Source organism: Electrona antarctica (assembly GCF_951216825.1).
Source record: "Electrona antarctica genome assembly, contig: scaffold_78, whole genome shotgun sequence".
NCBI lineage: Eukaryota > Metazoa > Chordata > Actinopteri > Myctophiformes > Myctophidae > Electrona > Electrona antarctica.
Window position 1 is genome coordinate 148,816 of NW_027637964.1, and position 18,296 is coordinate 167,111.

Genomic DNA, 18,296 nt, shown 5'->3' on the forward strand with positions numbered 1-18,296 from the left:
CATCATTAGGTCATCATGGAGTTCCCGGGTCATTAGGTCATCATTAGGTCATCATGGAGTTCCCGGGTCATTAGGTCATCATTAGGTCATCATTAGGTCATCATGGAGTTCCCGGGTCATTAGGTCATCATGGAGTTCCCGGGTCATTAGGTCATCATTAGGTCATCATGGAGTTCCCGGGTCATTAGGTCATCATGGAGTTCCCGGGTCATTAGGTCATCATTAGGTCATCATGGAGTTCCCGGGTCATTAGGTCATCATTAGGTCATCATTAGGTCATCATGGAGTTCCCGGGTCATTAGGTCATCATTAGGTCATCATTAGGTCATCATGGAGTTCCCGGGTCACTTCCAGAACCTGTTCCATCAGCTGAACCAGCAGCGTCTGCAGTCCAACCCTCTGTGTGACTGCAGGGTTCAGGTGGCCGGCTGCAGCTTCAGGGCTCACAGCTCGGTGCTCGCAGCCTGCAGCTCCCACTTCAGAGCCCTGCTGCACTCCACGGAGCCCGGGGGTCAGCCCGGGGGTCAACCTGGCCCTGGGGGTCAGCCTGGAGGGGTCAACCTCACCCTGGACTGTGAGGTGAGGTCAACGTTCTCCAAATGTTTAGTTTAGTTTAGTTTATTCATTTTAGCACATAGTTATTAAAATAATTAGACAATACATAATTCAACGGACAAACATTCTGTGCAGGGAAAGGAAGAAGCCAGTCGGCTTATTTGGAATCCTTTCCTGTATGGAAGAGGTCAATACAAGTTAAATTAAAGTCTCCATGTCACTCAGTCAACAAACTGAGAGTACTTGTGTACTTGAGTTAATGACGTTTAGAAGATTTAGAACCCTTTCCTGGAGGTCTTTATGTGTGTAATGTGTGGTTTTAGATATTTTAGATTGTAGCAGTGAGCCCAGTGTCTCTGATGTCATGGACACTGGGCTCACTCACTTCCTGGACTACATGTTGTCTCAGTAAGACAGCCCCCCCCCCCCCCCCCCCCTATCCACATTGTAGCAGTGAGCCCAGTGTCTCTGATGTCATGGACACTGGGCTCACTCACTTCCTGGACTACATTAGCCTGGCTAATAAGCCAGACTAATATCACACAACACTGTCGCGGTATATTAGTCTGGGCTGGCTCCACTTTTTTTTCATTTCCCGGGGGGGCGGGTTCAAACATTTTCTCTTTGACGCAATTGGTCAGAGCTACTGTCAGTCAAAAGTCTCAAGCATTGAACGTCATTGTACCAAAGCCCATATTGCATACCGTGTCCCGATTGGTCCGACCTGTTCTCGGTTGTAGGAAAGAGGCGTGCTACTGAGCCTCGCCAGACCGTAATCCGCTGGTAGGCAATTTTTTTTGCCAACGGCTGATTCGGTCTGGTTTATTAACCAGGCTAGGACTACATGTTGTCTCAGTAAGACAGCCCCCCCCCCCCCCTATCCACATTGTAGCAGTGAGCCCAGTGTCTCTGATGTCATGGGCTGCGTTCGAATTGCTAGGGTTGTTCCCTACTCCCCATACGGGGACCCAGACTCAATGGACTCAAATAGTGATTAATTCGGACTAGGGCTGACCTCGATTAGTCTTATAGTCGACTAATCGATCGGAACGGGTCTCAGTCGACTGACAACCTCTCAGTCGATGTTCACCAAAAAAAAACAAAAAAACAGTCGGGACGATTTTTTTCTTTTGGGCCGGGTGGAAAACCCCTCCGTTATAATGGTATGCTCCCAGTCCCCGCACCGCAGCATCGGGGAACACTCTGGCAGCCAGAGTAAAGGCTGGGAGGGACCGAGCCGAGGGAGGCTACTGTACTGTAGCCTACATGTTGTTTATGCTCCGGAGTCCAGACCCATGCAGTTTAATAATATACAGTCACAACAGAATGCACACTGCTGTCTCGTGTCTCATCACAATCCCAATGCGCCACCCGTGAAGTCGGGGGGAAAATAAAAAACAGGCTGCTAGTGTTAGTGTAGGGTCGGGGATCGTTAGCTTAGCGCGTAGCTACTGATTCAACCCACTGATTGAACTTCATCTCCGCCTGTAATCTAGGTTATTTTTTTATTGACAACGTGAACGAACCCCGACACCAGCGCTGCAAAAATAGACAGATCTACAAGCTCTCAACGCGTAGCGAACGGCGCTGCAAAAACAGGCAGGACGCGATGCCTTGAGAGCTTGTGGATCAGCCTCCCCGACGGTGCGGGGAGGCAAGAGTTCTCCGGGGAGGAGGAGAAGTTACCAGGGCAGGCTACATGTTGCTGTGGCTAACAACACTGTCACCAGCCAGTGGTTGTGATGTTAGCTTGGCTTCATGGCTTGCAGCTGCTTGTCCGTTCCAACTTCACTTCATCTCCACCTGTAACTTATTTTTTATTTTGTTACCCTGGCTGCAGCTGCGCTGCAAAAATAGACGGATCTACAAGCTCTCAACGCGTAGCGAACGGCGCTGCAAAAACAGGCAGGACGCGGCGCCTTGAGAGCTTATCGCCCAACCTTAATGCAAATGTGTTGTTTTTTTTTGGGGGGGGGGGTGCAGGGGGGTGTTCAGTCGACTATCAGTCGACTAACAGCAAATTTATTCATATTAATTTCGACTATACAAATCCTTAGTCGGGGACAGCCCTAATTCGGACAATACTCCCTGTATGGGGAGCACCGACTCTGACGTCAATATCGGTAGAGGGCGCTATAGGTCCGCGGGTTCATGTACTTTTTATTTGCATTGTAATCCCCCATAGGGTTCAGATCGCCTCATAAAGAACTGTATGAAAAATAAACAAATCATCCCGGCCGTTTCACTCATTTGGATATGAAGAATCAACTGACTACAAAAAAACAGTCAAAACGCTGCTGCTGAAATGATGAGAAAAAGGTTATTCTTTTAAAATAACATAGGCCTATGATCAATACATTAATATTATATCCATTATCCAGCAATATGAAAACAGTGCACCACCTTGACAATATGAAAATATCAGCAGCATGATTATGAACCCCAGCTAATCCTGGGGGGGGGGGGGGGGGGGGGGGGATACGGCAAAAATAGCCGATCTATAAGCAACGCGACGTCCGTATTGTGAGCTTGTAGATCGGGTACTTTTGGTAAAGAATTACCAAAAGTAGCCGATCTACAAGCTCTGCTCACATTACAATACGGACGTTAACAGAAACAGCAGTCCAATAAATTACTGCCTACATAATGAAGTTGTGATGTATTTAGCGCAATTCAATGAAATAATGTTAGATAACATATATTTTTTAATGTCAGGAATTAATTAATATTAATAAAACATATGTTCGGAGACACAATTCATGTCTCACATGCATGTACAAAATATATATTGGACTTTAGCACATAGCTTTACAACCTCACCAACCATAATCCAAAAACTATTAAAATATAAGGCCTACACTACAGCAAGCAACTCATTCCTCTCCTAACGTCATGCGCTGGGCCTGGGTGATATGAATGAATCAGATTAGTAATACTATTGCAAATGCAAATGAATTGTTTTATTATAAATAAATAAAACAAAACAATTGCAAATAAATGCACAGATCATTTGTCTCGAGATCTGTAGCTTCGAGATCCGCCAGGGAAGAAAAGAGAGGGGAAACGAAAGTTTAAAAAGTACATTCGTGTTGATTTCTTTCGCTGGTTCAACTTCTGCCTCTTCTGAGTTGGAGCGCAATAAGCGCATGCATGCAGAAGCAGCGCACGTGCGCGCAAACGCGTGCATGTGCGTTCAAGAGCGAGCTTGCGCAATGCATTATGGGGCAGATTTGCTTCGCTGTGTTTTTGTAGTGACCATCGGATGGTCCCTACAATCCCCGGTGCATTGTGGGATACTTCAGTCCACTACATTAGGGTGCAAAAATGCTCACTACATATTCGGACACTATAACAAAATGGCGGAACCCCAAAGTAGTGCACTATATGGGGCATAGGGAATGAATTCGAACGCAGCCATGGACACTGGGCTCACTTACTTCCTGGACTACATGTTGTCTCAGTAAGACAGCCCCCCCCCCCCCCCCTATCCACAAGGAGGAGCAGTGCACCAAAGCATTATGGGAAATGTAGTGACTCCACCCTGTTATTAATAAAGTTATAAATGTAACCTATCAGCAGGTGGTGACTCCACCCTGTGTAGTAAAAATTGTAGTTTCTCCACCCTGTTATTAATATAGTAATAATTTAACCTCCAGGTGGTGACTCCACCCTGTTATTAATATAGTAATAATTTAACCTCCAGGTGGTGACTCCACCCTGTTATTAATATAGTAATAATAATAATAATAAACTTTATTTATAAAGCGCTTTTCGAAAACAATGTTTACAAAGTGCTTTACAGTGTCAAAGGATAAACAACAATCAATTGAAAATGCATAAAAATAGACAGTGTAAGACAATAATAGAACATATACAGTACATACATGGACATGAAAGAAAAAAGAGCAATATGATGAATCTAAGGAAAGGCTTTAGTGTACAAATGTGTTTTCAAATGTGATTTGAATGTTGACACCGAGTTAGCTAGCCTTAGAGCGAGAGGTAGGTCATTCCAGAGTCTGGGTGCCCGGGCAGCAAAAGCCCGGTTGCCCATAGTGACTAGGCGAGTCGAGGGAACTTCCAGGAGGGCCAGACCTGAGGATCTGAGGGTGCGTGCTGGCCTGTAGGGTTTCAACATATCTGAGATATAGCTAGGAGCCAGGCCCCGCAGGGCTTTAAAAGTAATCAATACAATTTTGAAATCAACTCTAAAAGACACTGGCAGCCAGTGGAGAGCAGCCAGGATTGGTGTAATGTGGTCCCGCCTCCGAGACCTTGTAAGTAGTCTAGCTGCGGAGTTTTGCACAAGTTGAAGACGGGAGATAACCTTTTTGTTGAGCCCTGAGTATAGTGAATTGCAGTAGTCTAAACGAGATGAAATAAAAACATGAATTACTTTTTCAAGGTCTGCAATTGATAAAAATGACTTAATTTTAGAAATATTTCTAAGTTGAAAGAAACAAGATTGTACCACTTTCGTTACTTGCACATTAAAAGATAAATCCGAATCAAACATCACGCCCAAGTTGCGGGCCGAGGTCTTAACGTTGTTTGACAGAGTGCCAAGATGTGAGTGGAAGGGGATGGTGGAGTGGGAAGGGCCAAATAGGAGGATCTCAGTTTTAGACTCATTAAGTTGGAGAGAGTTCTGGGACATCCAACATTTGATTTCTGATAAACAGGTGAGAATAAATAGTAATAATTTAACCTCCAGGTGGTGACTCCACCCTGTTATTAATATAGTAATAATTTAACCTCCAGGTGATGACTCCACCCTGTTATTAATATAGTAATAATTTAACCTCCAGGTGGTGACTCCACCCTGTTATTAATATAGTAATAATTTAACCTCCAGGTGATGACTCCACCCTGTTATTAATATAGTAATAATTTAACCTCCAGGTGATGACTCCACCCTGTTATTAATATAGTAATAATTTAACCTCCAGGTGGTGACTCCACCCTGTTATTAATATAGTAATAATTTAACCTCCAGGTGATGACTCCACCCTGTTATTAATATAGTTATACATTTTGTAGTGAAAGTATAGTAAAGTGTAGTAAAAATTGTAGTGACTCCACCCTGTTATTAATAAAGTCATAATTTAAACTCCAGGTGGTGACTCCACCCTGTTATTAATAAAGTAATAATTTAACCTATCTCCAGGTGGTGACTCCACCCTGTTATTAATAAAGTAATAATTTAACCTATCTCCAGGTGGTGACTCCAGAGGCCTTCTCCACCCTGTTAGAGATGGTCTACACCTCCAGGCTTCTCCTCAGGACGTCCAACGTGATGGACGTCCTCCTGGCCGCCTCCCACCTCCACCTGAACGCCGTGGTGAGAGCCTGCAAGCTCTACCTGTCTACACGCAGCTTCCCCACGGCGCCCCCTAGAGGCTGGAGGTCCAGTGGTGCTGCAGAGCAGCAGCAGCAGAGCGGACCGTTCCTCCAGAGGAAGCTCGTGGTCCAACATGTGGACCTCAGTGTGGACGAGGAGGTAACAACCTTTATAACTTTATTAAAACTCCTTTGCTGCCCCTAGTGTTAGCATGCTGCCGCTGGTACTGCCCCAGGGGCCGCTGGTACTGCCCCAGGGGCCGCTGGTACTGCCCCAGGGGCCACTGTTACTGCCCCAGGGGCCACTGTTACTGGGCCACACCGTGGAGGAGAAGAGGAGGGGCCACACCGTGGAGGAGAAGAGGAGGGGTGACAACGTGAGCGCATTGACGTGGGCGCGGTCCCGTGACATTGTGGCGCGCGTGCTCGTTCCGTAAACACGCCCGCGACTGACTAGACCTGGACCGCGGTCGAGACCATGGAATTCACAATGCCACGTCAATGTTCACGCCAGACTTCCCGGTCCTTCATTGCCATCTCCAGTTCCTGCTTACTGATGCCTGTGTCCCGACTCCCTAGCGATGACATCAGGGAACGACAGTTTTCTACCTCTGGTCTGCTTTGAGGCAGGACTCCAGTTAGTATTTTATGCTAACGATCTGTGACGTTTACCTAAAAACAGCCAAAATACTCACACACGGTCTTTATGTGCATTATGGATCATAATATGCTCAAAATGCGATTTAGCCATTACAGTCAGAACTACAGACTCACTCCCAATCTAAACTATGGAATGAACTTCCCATTGCAGTCAGAACTACAGACTCACTCCCAATCTAAACTATGGAATGAACTTTCCATTGCAGTCAGAACTACAGACTCACTCCCAATCTAAACTATGGAATGAACTTCCCATTGCAGTCAGAACTACAGACTCACTCCCAATCTAAACTATGGAATGAACTTTCCATTGCAGTCAGAACTACAGACTCACTCCCAATCTAAACTATGGAATGAACTTCCCAGTACAGTCAGAACTACAGACTCACTCCCAATCTAAACTATGGAATGAACTTCCCATTACAGTCAGAACTACAGACTCACTCCCAATCTAAACTATGGAATGAACTTCCCATTACAGTCAGAACTACAGACTCACTCCCAATCTAAACTATGGAATGAACTTCACATTGCAGTCAGAACTACAGACTCACTCCCAATCTAAACTATGGAATGAACTTCCCATTGCAGTCAGAACTACAGACTCACTCCCAATCTAAACTATGGAATGAACTTCCCATTGCAGTCAGAACTACAGACTCACTCCCAATCTAAACTATGGAATGAACTTCCCATTGCAGTCAGAACTACAGACTCACTCCCAATCTAAACTATGGAATGAACTTCCCATTGCAGTCAGTTGTTCTATTGTTCTATTTCTATGTATGTGATGTATCATCATGTGTTGTTCTATTGTTCTATCTCTATGTATGTGATGTATCACCATGTGTTGTTCTATTGTTCTATCTCTATGTATGTGATGTATCACCATGTATTGTTCTTTTTCTATGTATGTGATGTATCACCATGTGTTGTTCTATTGTTCTATCTCTATGTATGTGATGTATCACCATGTGTTGTTCTATCTCTATGTATGTGATGTATCACCATGTGTTGTTCTATTGTTCTATCTCTATGTATGTGATGTATCACCATGTATTGTTCTATTTCTATGTATGTGATGTATCACCATGTGTTGTTCTATTGTTCTATCTCTATGTATGTGATGTATCACCATGTGTTGTTCTATTGTTCTATCTCTATGTATGTGATGTATCACCATGTGTTGTTCTATCTCTATGTATGTGATGTATCACCATGTGTTGTTCTATTGTTCTATCTCTATGTATGTGATGTATCACCATGTGTTGTTCTATCTCTATGTATGTGATGTATCACCATGTGGTGTTCTATTGTTCTATCTCTATGTATGTGATGTATCACCATGTGTTGTTCTATTGTTCTATCTCTATGTATGTGATGTATCACCATGTGGTGTTCTATTGTTCTATCTCTATGTATGTGATGTATCACCATGTGTTGTTCTATTGTTCTATCTCTATGTACTGTATGTGATGTATCACCATGTGTTGTTCTATTGTTCTATTTCTATGTATGTGATGTATCACCATGTGTTGTTCTATTGTTCTATCTCTATGTATGTGATGTATCACCATGTGTTGTTCTATTGTTCTATCTCTATGTATGTGATGTATCACCATGTGTTGTTCTATTGTTCTATCTCTATGTATGTGATGTATCACCATGTGTTGTTCTATTGTTCTATCTCTATGTATGTGATGTATCACCATGTGTTGTTCTATTGTTCTATCTCTATGTATGTGATGTATCACCATGTGTTGTTCTATTGTTCTATCTCTATGTATGTGATGTATCACCATGTGTTGTTCTATTGTTCTATCTCTATGTATGTGATGTATCACCATGTGTTGTTCTATTGTTCTATCTCTATGTATGTGATGTATCACCATGTGTTGTTCTATCTCTATGTATGTGATGTATCACCATGTGTTGTTCTATCTATGTATGTGATGTATCACCATGTGGTGTTCTATTGTTCTATCTCTATGTATGTGATGTATCACCATGTGTTGTTCTATCTCTATGTATGTGATGTATCACCATGTGTTGTTCTATTGTTCTATCTCTATGTATGTGATGTATCACCATGTGTTGTTCTATCTCTATGTATGTGATGTATCACCATGTGTTGTTCTGTTGTTCTATCTCTATGTATGTGATGTATCACCATGTGTTGTTCTATTGTTCTATCTCTATGTATGTGATATATCACCATGTGTTGTTCTATTGTTCTATCTCTATGTATGTGATGTATCACCATGTGTTGTTCTATTGTTCTATCTCTATGTATGTGATGTATCACCATGTGTTGTTCTATTGTTCTATCTCTATGTATGTGATGTATCACCATGTGTTGTTCTATTGTTCTATCTCTATGTATGTGATGTATCACCATGTGTTGTTCTATTGTTCTATCTCTATGTATGTGATGTATCACCATGTGTTGTTCTATTGTTCTATCTCTATGTATGTGATGTATCACCATGTGTTGTTCTATTGTTCTATCTCTATGTATGTGATGTATCACCATGTGTTGTTCTATTGTTCTATCTCTATGTATGTGATGTATCACCATGTGTTGTTCTATCTCTATGTATGTGATGTATCACCATGTGTTCTATCTATGTATGTGATGTATCACCATGTGGTGTTCTATTGTTCTATCTCTATGTATGTGATGTATCACCATGTGTTGTTCTATCTCTATGTATGTGATGTATCACCATGTGTTGTTCTATTGTTCTATCTCTATGTATGTGATGTATCACCATGTGTTGTTCTATCTCTATGTATGTGATGTATCACCATGTGTTGTTCTGTTGTTCTATCTCTATGTATGTGATGTATCACCATGTGTTGTTCTATTGTTCTATCTCTATGTATGTGATATATCACCATGTGTTGTTCTATTGTTCTATCTCTATGTATGTGATGTATCACCATGTGTTGTTCTATTGTTCTATCTCTATGTATGTGATGTATCACCATGTGTTGTTCTATTGTTCTATCTCTGTATGTGATGTATCACCATGTGTTGTTCTATTGTTCTATCTCTATGTATGTGATGTATCACCATGTGTTGTTCTATTGTTCTATCTCTATGTATGTGATGTATCACCATGTGTTGTTTATTGTTCTATCTCTATGTATGTGATGTATCACCATGTGTTGTTCTATTGTTCTATCTCTATGTATGTGATGTATCACCATGTGTTGTTCTATTGTTCTATCTCTATGTATGTGATGTATCACCATGTGTTGTTCTATTGTTCTATCTCTATGTATGTGATGTATCACCATGTGTTGTTCTATCTCTATATGTGATGTATCACCATGTGTTGTTCTATTGTTCTATCTCTATGTATGTGATGTATCACCATGTGTTGTTCTATTGTTCTATCTCTATGTATGTGTTGTTCTGTTCTTGCTTAGGCTACTGTAAGTGTTTTTGAGAGAATGTTTTGATTTTAGTTTTAGTCTCTTGAATAGTTGTAATTTAGTTTTAGTCACATTTTAGTCTAGTTTTAGTCGGCTAAATATCATAAGATTTTAGTCTACTAAATCTACAGTTGCTTTAGTCGACTAAAATGTGTTTTGGCGGGCCTTGATGCCGTCGTAATGACATTTTTTTTCACTTGCTGAAAATAGCCGATCTACAAGCTCACAACGCGTCGCAGCGTGGCGCGTTGTGAGCTTGTAGATCTGCTATTTTCAGCATGCAACTAATTATAAAAAGACTTATACTGGATCTCTTGTCCACTAGTCCCTTCCTAACATTTTAGTGTAGTTTTTATTTTTTTACGAAATTGTCAATATATTTAGTCTTAGTTTTAGTCATCGTCGCTGAGTTTTCATTTAGTTTCCATGGAGTTTTCGTCAGTGGAAAAAGGTAGTCGACGAACATTTTTCGTCTTAGTTTTAGTCGACAAAATCAACACTGCATTGAGCTGCTGCTGCGTGTTGTTAAATCAACACTGCATTGAGCTGCTGCTGCTGCGTGTTATTAAATCAACACTGCATTGAGCTGCTGCTGCGTGTTGTTAAATCAACACTGCATTGAGCTGCTGCTGCTGCGTGTTGTTAAATCAACACTGCATTGAGCTGCTGCTGCTGGTGTTATTAAATCAACACTGCATTGAGCTGCTGCTGCGTGTTGTTAAATCAACACTGCATTGAGCTGCTGCTGCGTGTTGTTAAATCAACACTGCATTGAGCTGCTGCTGCTGCGTGTTGTTAAATCAACACTGCATTGAGCTGCTGCTGCGTGTTGTTAAATCAACACTGCATTGAGCTGCTGCTGCTGCGTGTTGTTAAATCAACACTGCATTGAGCTGCTGCTGCTGGTGTTATTAAATCAACACTGCATTGAGCTGCTGCTGCTGGTGTTATTAAATCAACACTGCATTGAGCTGCTGCTGCTGCGTGTTGTTAAATCAACACTGCATTGAGCTGCTGCTGCTGCGTGTTGTTAAATCAACACTGCATTGAGCTGCTGCTGCTGCGTGTTGTTAAATCAACACTGCATTGAGCTGCTGCTGCTGCGTGTTGTTAAATCAACACTGCATTGAGCTGCTGCTGCTGCGTGTTGTTAAATCAACACTGCATTGAGCTGCTGCTGCTGCGTGTTGTTAAATCAACACTGCATTGAGCTGCTGCTGCTGCGTGTTGTTAAATCAACACTGCATTGAGCTGCTGCTGCTGCGTGTTGTTAAATCAACACTGCATTGAGCTGCTGCTGCTGCGTGTTATTAAATCAACACTGCATTGAGCTGCTGCTGCTGCGTGTTATTAAATCAACACTGCATTGAGCTGCTGCTGCGTGTTATTAAATCAACACTGCATTGAGCTGCTGCTGCTGCGTGTTATTAAATCAACACTGCATTGAGCTGCTGCTGCTGCGTGTTATTAAATCAACACTGCATTGAGCTGCTGCTGCTGCGTGTTATTAAATCAACACTGCATTGAGCTGCTGCTGCTGCGTGTTATTAAATCAACACTGCATTGAGCTGCTGCTGCTGCGTGTTATTAAATCAACACTGCATTGAGCTGCTGCTGCTGCTGCGTGTTATTAAATCAACACTGCATTGAGCTGCTGCTGCTGCGTGTTATTAAATCAACACTGCATTGAGCTGCTGCTGCTGCGTGTTATTAAATCAACACTGCATTGAGCTGCTGCTGCGTGTTGTGGAAGAATAGTGCTGATGTGTTCTTTCTTCTTGTCACGAATGAAACCAATCGATCACTGGATGGATCCGCAGCTCCACGAGCCCGATGGCTTGGAGATGGAGGTGAGCCAGTCTGGAGGAGGCGGAGTCTCCCGGGTCCAGGGGGAGGAGCCTCGCAGCAGGAAGAGGAGGTGCAGGTGGGCCATTATCTGATACACTGGTTCCCAAACCTTTTCACCTCAAGGACCCCCACATTTACACAAATCAGCCCCACGGACCCCCATTTGAAAAGATATGCCAGGGACCCCCATAAGAAATGATATGCCAGGGACCCCCATAAGAAATGATATGCCAGGGACCCCCATAAGAAATGATATGCCAGGGACCCCCATAAGAAATGATATGCCAGGGACCCCCATTAGAAATGATATGCCAGGGACCCCCATTAGAAATGATATGCCAGGGACCCCCATTAGAAATGATATGCCAGGGACCCCATAAGAGAAGACTTTTACGGCTCTAGCAGTGATTCTCAACCTGTTTAATTTCAAGGACCCCCAGTTTGACATGCATTCGTCTACGGACCCCCATTTAATGGCATTTCTATCTCTGGGACCCCCGATTTATATTGTAAAATCAATGTTAATTTAACTCTCAGAGTCAATTTGTACACTCTCAGAGTTACAGACCCATAAGGGTCCATTTGGTTCCAAACTATAATTTAGCTGGGGACCCCCTGGAACTCCCTCGAGGACCCCTGGGGGTCCCCAGACCCCCTGGAACTCCCTCGAGGACCCCTGGCGGTCCCCGGACCCCACTTTCCTCTAATCGCATTCACTCGAGATATTCACAGTTATTATTTTTGCATAATCGTCAACGTTTGAGGAAAGCAGAAATGGCCGATCTACAAGCTCACAACGCGTCACTTTGTGACGTGTTGTGAGCTTGTAGATCGGCCATTTTCCGCTTTATAAAGTTATTAAATACATGAGTCATTTCTTGGTATAAATATTACGTTATTTGTCATAATCTGCCACGTGCAATTTGTCTCTACGAAGCCTTCAAGTGGATCTGAAATGTAATTATGTTCCGATGTTCAGCGCCATAAAACACAATTAAATGGTTAATGATGGTAATTTGTTTGCGTGACAACGAACCGCCACACAACCTCTGACCTCTGACCCCTGACCTCTGACCCCTGACCTCTGGCCACAGGGACGACGGCTCTCCTACGGTGTCGGCGAGCAGACGAGGAGGCGGAGAGGAGGAGGAGCTACAGCTCCCCCTGCTGGAGGAGGAGGAGAAATACGAACTGCCCAGCCAATCACATCACAGCTCCTCGCTTCAGGACGAGGAAGGCGTGGTCAAAGTCAAAGTGGGGGAGGAGGAGGAGGGGGGAGGGGTGGAGGTGAAGGAGGAGGAGCTAGGCTGCTCTTCCCCTCTGGGGGGCGACGGAGAGCGCCCGGACGCCTCAGACCGTCAGGAACTCACCACCGCAACGGCAGGTAAATATATTATTTACTTAATGTCTTCTAAACACCACTATAGTTCCACGCTCACTCCAGAGGGCCACTATAGTTCCACTCTCACTCCAGAGGGCCACTATAGTTCCACACTCACTCCAGAGGGCCACTATAGTTCCACTCTCACTCCAGAGGGCCACTATAGTTCCACACTCACTCCAGTGGGCCACTATAGTTCCACTCTCACTCCAGAGGGCCACTATAGTTCCACACTCACTCCAGTGGGCCACTATAGTTCCACACTCACTCCAGAGGGCCACTATAGTTCCACACTCACTCCAGTGGGCCACTATAGTTCCACTCTCACTCCAGAGGGCCACTATAGTTCCACTCTCACTCCAGAGGGCCACTATAGTTCCACACTCACTCCAGAGGGCCGCTATAGTTCCACACTCACTCCAGAGGGCCACTATAGTTCCACACTCACTCCAGAGGGCCACTATAGTTCCACACTCACTCCAGAGGGCCACTATAGTTCCACACTCACTCCAGAGGGCCACTATAGTTCCACACTCACTCCAGAGGGCCACTATAGTTCCACGCTCACTCCAGAGGGCCACTATAGTTCCACGCTCACTCCAGAGGGCCACTATAGTTCAACACTCACTCCAGAGGGCCACTATAGTTCCACGCTCACTCCAGAGGGCCACTATAGTTCCACTCTCACTCCAGAGGGCCACTATAGTTCCACGCTCACTCCAGAGGGCCACTATAGTTCCACGCTCACTCCAGAGGGCCACTATAGTTCCACGCTCACTCCAGAGGGCCACTATAGTTCCACGCTCACTCCAGAGGGCCACTATAGTTCCACGCTCACTCCAGAGGGCCACTATAGTTCCACGCTCACTCCAGAGGGCCACTATAGTTCCACGCTCACTCCAGAGGGCCACTATAGTTTCACGCTCACTCCAGAGGGCCACTATAGTTCCACGCTCACTCCAGAGGGCCACTATAGTTCCACGCTCACTCAAGAGGGCCACTATAGTTCCACGCTCACTCCAGAGGCCCACTATATTTCCACGCTCACTCCAGAGGGCCACTATAGTTCCACGCTCACTCCAGAGGGCCACTATAGTTCCACACTCCCTCCAGAGGGCCACTATAGTTCCACGCTCACTCCAGAGGGCCACTATAGTTCCACTCTCACTCCAGAGGGCCACTATAGTTCCACACTCACTCCAGAGGGCCACTATAGTTTCACACTCACTCCAGAGGGCCGCTATAGTTCCACACTCACTCCAGAGGGGCCACTATAGTTACACACTCACTCCAGAGGGCCACTATAGTTCCACACTCACTCCAGAGGGCTGCTATAGTTCCACACTCACTCCAGAGAGCCACTATAGTTCCACACTCACTCCAGAGGGGCCACTATAGTTCCACACTCACTCCAGAGGGCCACTATAGTTCCACGCTCACTCCAGAGGGCCACTATAGTTCCACGCTCACTCCAGAGGGCCACTATAGTTCCACACTCACTCCAGAGGGCCACTATAGTTCCACGCTCACTCCAGAGGGCCACTATAGTTCCACGCTCACTCCAGAGGGCCACTACAGTTCCACACTCACTCCAGAGGGCCACTACAGTTCCACACTCACTCCAGAGGGCCACTATAGTTCCACGCTCACTCAAGAGGGCCGCTATAGTTCCACGCTCACTCAAGAGGGCCACTATAGTTCCTCACTATTTATACTTGTGTTGAAGCATTGAGCTACTAATTTAGACTAGAAGTAATTAAAGCGGGTCATGTTTGCATGTTGTGGAATTATAAACAGCGATCGATACTATATCAGTATTCTGATATTAACCTGAGGGCCACATTAAGTGAAGGTGGGGGCCGCAGTTTTCTGAAAACCCCTATGTTTCTATAGCAGTGGTTATCACAGGGTTAAACCCTATGTTTCTATATCAGTGGTTCTCACAGGGTTAAACCCTATGTTTCTATATCAGTGGTTCTCACAGGGTTAAACCCTATGTTTCTATATCAGTGGTTCTCACAGGGTTAAACCCTATGTTTCTATATCAGTGGTTCTCACAGGGTTAAACCCTATGGCCCTCATTTATCAACCGTGCGTACGCCAAAATATGGGTGTACGCCGAAATTACCGCAATTTACGGCATTTACGATTTGCGCCAAAGCATGAATTTGAACTTGAGCCAAGACAAAAATCACGTCTGGTCGGGAGCTGTCGTACGCTTTGTCCTCACCTGTTTTTCTGTCGTAGAACAGCGGAGCAGCATTGTTTGACCAGCTGAGAGGCTGTCACAGGCATCTAAACATATGTATTCACTCCTAAAATGTTTATATAAAACTGTATAGGTATGTATATGGGCTAAATGTAAAAAAGTAAAGGAATACATCAACGATGTGTCTTTGTGTCATATGAAATTAGTAGGAGATTTCCAACTTTACAAGTAATTAAAATTGCGCAATTAAAAACAATGTTGCAAGTTAGATGCTTAAGCCATTTAAACAGTGTTTTGCATGAGCGCATACATGCGAGGATTTGGGCTGTCTGTGCTGAAATATTTCCATGACGGGATGTTGGAGAGTAAGCTACTATAGGCTAGTGCAGCTGCGGAGAGTCCCACAGCCTACTGTAGTCTAATCTACAGCAGGCCGATGTCTTTCTGGAGTTACGGTATGTGCAATCTCCTCCTCGTTAAATAAACCCGACGCGTCGCTCGAATGCCAAATGTACCGTGCCAGCGCAAGTGGGAACCGCATCGGAGATAAGTAGGCTAGGCCTACCCAGCCAGCCAGCCCACCACCACCAGTGCCCAGCCACTGCAGCGACTGCGAGGCAATCTAAATAGACGTGCGGTGCATGGTCAGTTGGACCACAGTGATAGAGAGAGACAGACAGACAGGACAGGAGATGCACCTTGCAAAACAGCAGCGTGTGTGTGTCTATTTGTTATTTAATTCATGGTTCACAGGTTCAGGTTTTCGTTCACTAATATATCTTGTTGTATATTAAATTAAAAAGACTTTAATAATTTAATATACAACTAACAACACAGTGACAGTTGCTTGCAAATTGCGATATGTGGTTCTCACAGGGTTAAACCCTATGTTTCTAAATCAGTGGTTCTCACAGGGTTAAACAGTTTTCTGAAAAAGCTATGTTTCTATGTCAGTCGTTCTTCGATTTAAAACAAATAGCAGACCTACAAGCTCGTAGCGCGCCACTCGGTGGCGCGCTATGAGCTTGTAGATCTGCTATTTTTCAATAGCTAAAGCATAACATAATGCTAACACCAAAAGGGGTTCCCACCGAAAATGGGTTAACTGTGAGTGGACGACACCATGAAGCATTAGGCCTCCTACACTTGTTTACAAGAGGGTCCACCTTGTTCAATTCATCATGAATAACGTTGGCTGTGCTTGTGTTTCTGACCAGGAGATGACCTCCAGGCGTGCGCTGGCGAGGCGCAGACAGCGGGCGGCGCCGACGAGTCTCTGGACGACGGCGAGGCTCTGGACAGCCTATCAGAGCTGGCATTCTCCTGCTTCCTCAACCCGCCCACCGGGTCATGTGACCTGGGCGTCATGGAGTCGCTGGAGGCGGAGCAAAGCCTGGCACGGCTCACCGCCGCGGCCGTGAGCGCCGCTGCCGAAAGCTTAGCGCGCTTCACCGCTGACGCTAACGAAGCTTTAGCACACCTTAACGCTAACGAGGGTTTAGCCCACATCGATGCCAACGCGAACCAAGGTTTAGCACGTCTAAATGCTAACGAAGGTTTAGCCCAGCTCAATGCTAGCGAAGGTTTAGCCCACCTCAGCGCTACTGCTAGCGAAGGTTTAGCCCACCTAGACGCTAACGAAGGTTTATCCGCTAACGACGGGTTAGCCTACCTCAACACCGCGACGTCGGCCTCCACCGCTACGGCTGTTGAGACCGCTAGCGAACAGACGCTAACCCCTGAAGCCACGCTAAGCGCAGAAGAAGCGACGTCGAACTCCTTCAACTCGTCCTCCAGCGTTTCTCCGTCCTCGTCCTCCGCGGTTTTTCCCGCCGTGGCGTCCGTCCCCTTCCGGCGGATCCTGTCCTCCCGCGGCGGCGGTGGGGGGTGTGGCTTCGGCGACACGCTCATCCTTCGGCCCGCCCCCCTCAAGGAGGGGGGGTTCCTGGTCCCCCCGCCCCCTCCCCCCGTCACCGCCGGGGCTTCTGGGAGCAGCCGAGGGGCGACGGCCTTCCGCCGCATCGCCCCCAAAGCCACGCCCCCCCTCGGCCCCGAAGACCCGGACCCCTCCCCTTCCTGTTCGGACGGGGTTTTGGGGGCTCGTCCCGTCCTGCTGACGAGAGCCTCGGACGACGTTCTCTCCAAGTGCAAGAAGGCGGCGACGGAGGACAACGTTCTCCTAGTGGAGGGCGAGAGGAAGTACGCGTGCGGCCTCTGCTGCAAGACCTTCACCAACCTGACGGACTGCAAGAAACACATCCGCGTTCACACCGGGGAGAAACCCTACCCCTGTACGGTCTGTGGCAAGCGCTTCAGCCAGTCCTCACACCTGTACAAGCACTCCAAGAACACCTGCTTCAGGTAGAGCTCACACCTGTACAAGCACTCCAAGAACACCTGCTTCAGGTAGAGCTCACACCTGTACAAGAAACCCTGCTTCAGGTAGTCCTCACACCTGTACAAGAACACCTGCTTTCAGGTAGTCCTCACACCTGTACAAGAACACCTGCTTTCAGGTAGTCCTCACACCTGTACAAGAACACCTGCCTCAGGTAGTCCTCAGACCTGTATAAGAACACCTGCCTCACCTGGAGGCAGTGTTGATTTTATCGACTAATACAACGACGAATAAATGTTCGTCGACTACCTTTTTTTCACAGAAGAAAACTAAATGAAAACTAAGCTACGAGGAATAAAACTAAGACTAAATATACTGACGATTTCGTCAACAAATAAAAACCAGACTAAAATGCTATAGGAAGGGACTAGTGGACAAGAGATTCAGTATGAGTCATTTTACACTTGGTTGCATGCTGAAAATAGACGATCGGCTATTTTGTCAGATGGGGGTCGGCGGCCAAT

At 45.5% G+C, this 18,296-nt stretch overlaps 1 protein-coding gene across 1 annotated transcript; it reads left to right on the forward strand.

Annotated features, from left to right (window-relative positions):
* Positions 1-201: 201 nt before the first annotated feature.
* On the forward strand, positions 202-17,904 carry LOC306918505 (zinc finger and BTB domain-containing protein 5-like). The gene is made up of 6 exons (XM_079531406.1): positions 202-237; positions 303-579; positions 5,774-6,055; positions 11,817-11,920; positions 12,782-12,801; positions 16,655-17,904. Exons 2-6 carry the CDS (start codon positions 331-333, stop codon positions 17,797-17,799), a joined length of 1,800 nt encoding a protein of 599 aa, XP_079387532.1. The 5' UTR covers positions 202-237; positions 303-330; the 3' UTR covers positions 17,800-17,904.
* Positions 17,905-18,296: the final 392 nt, after the last annotated feature.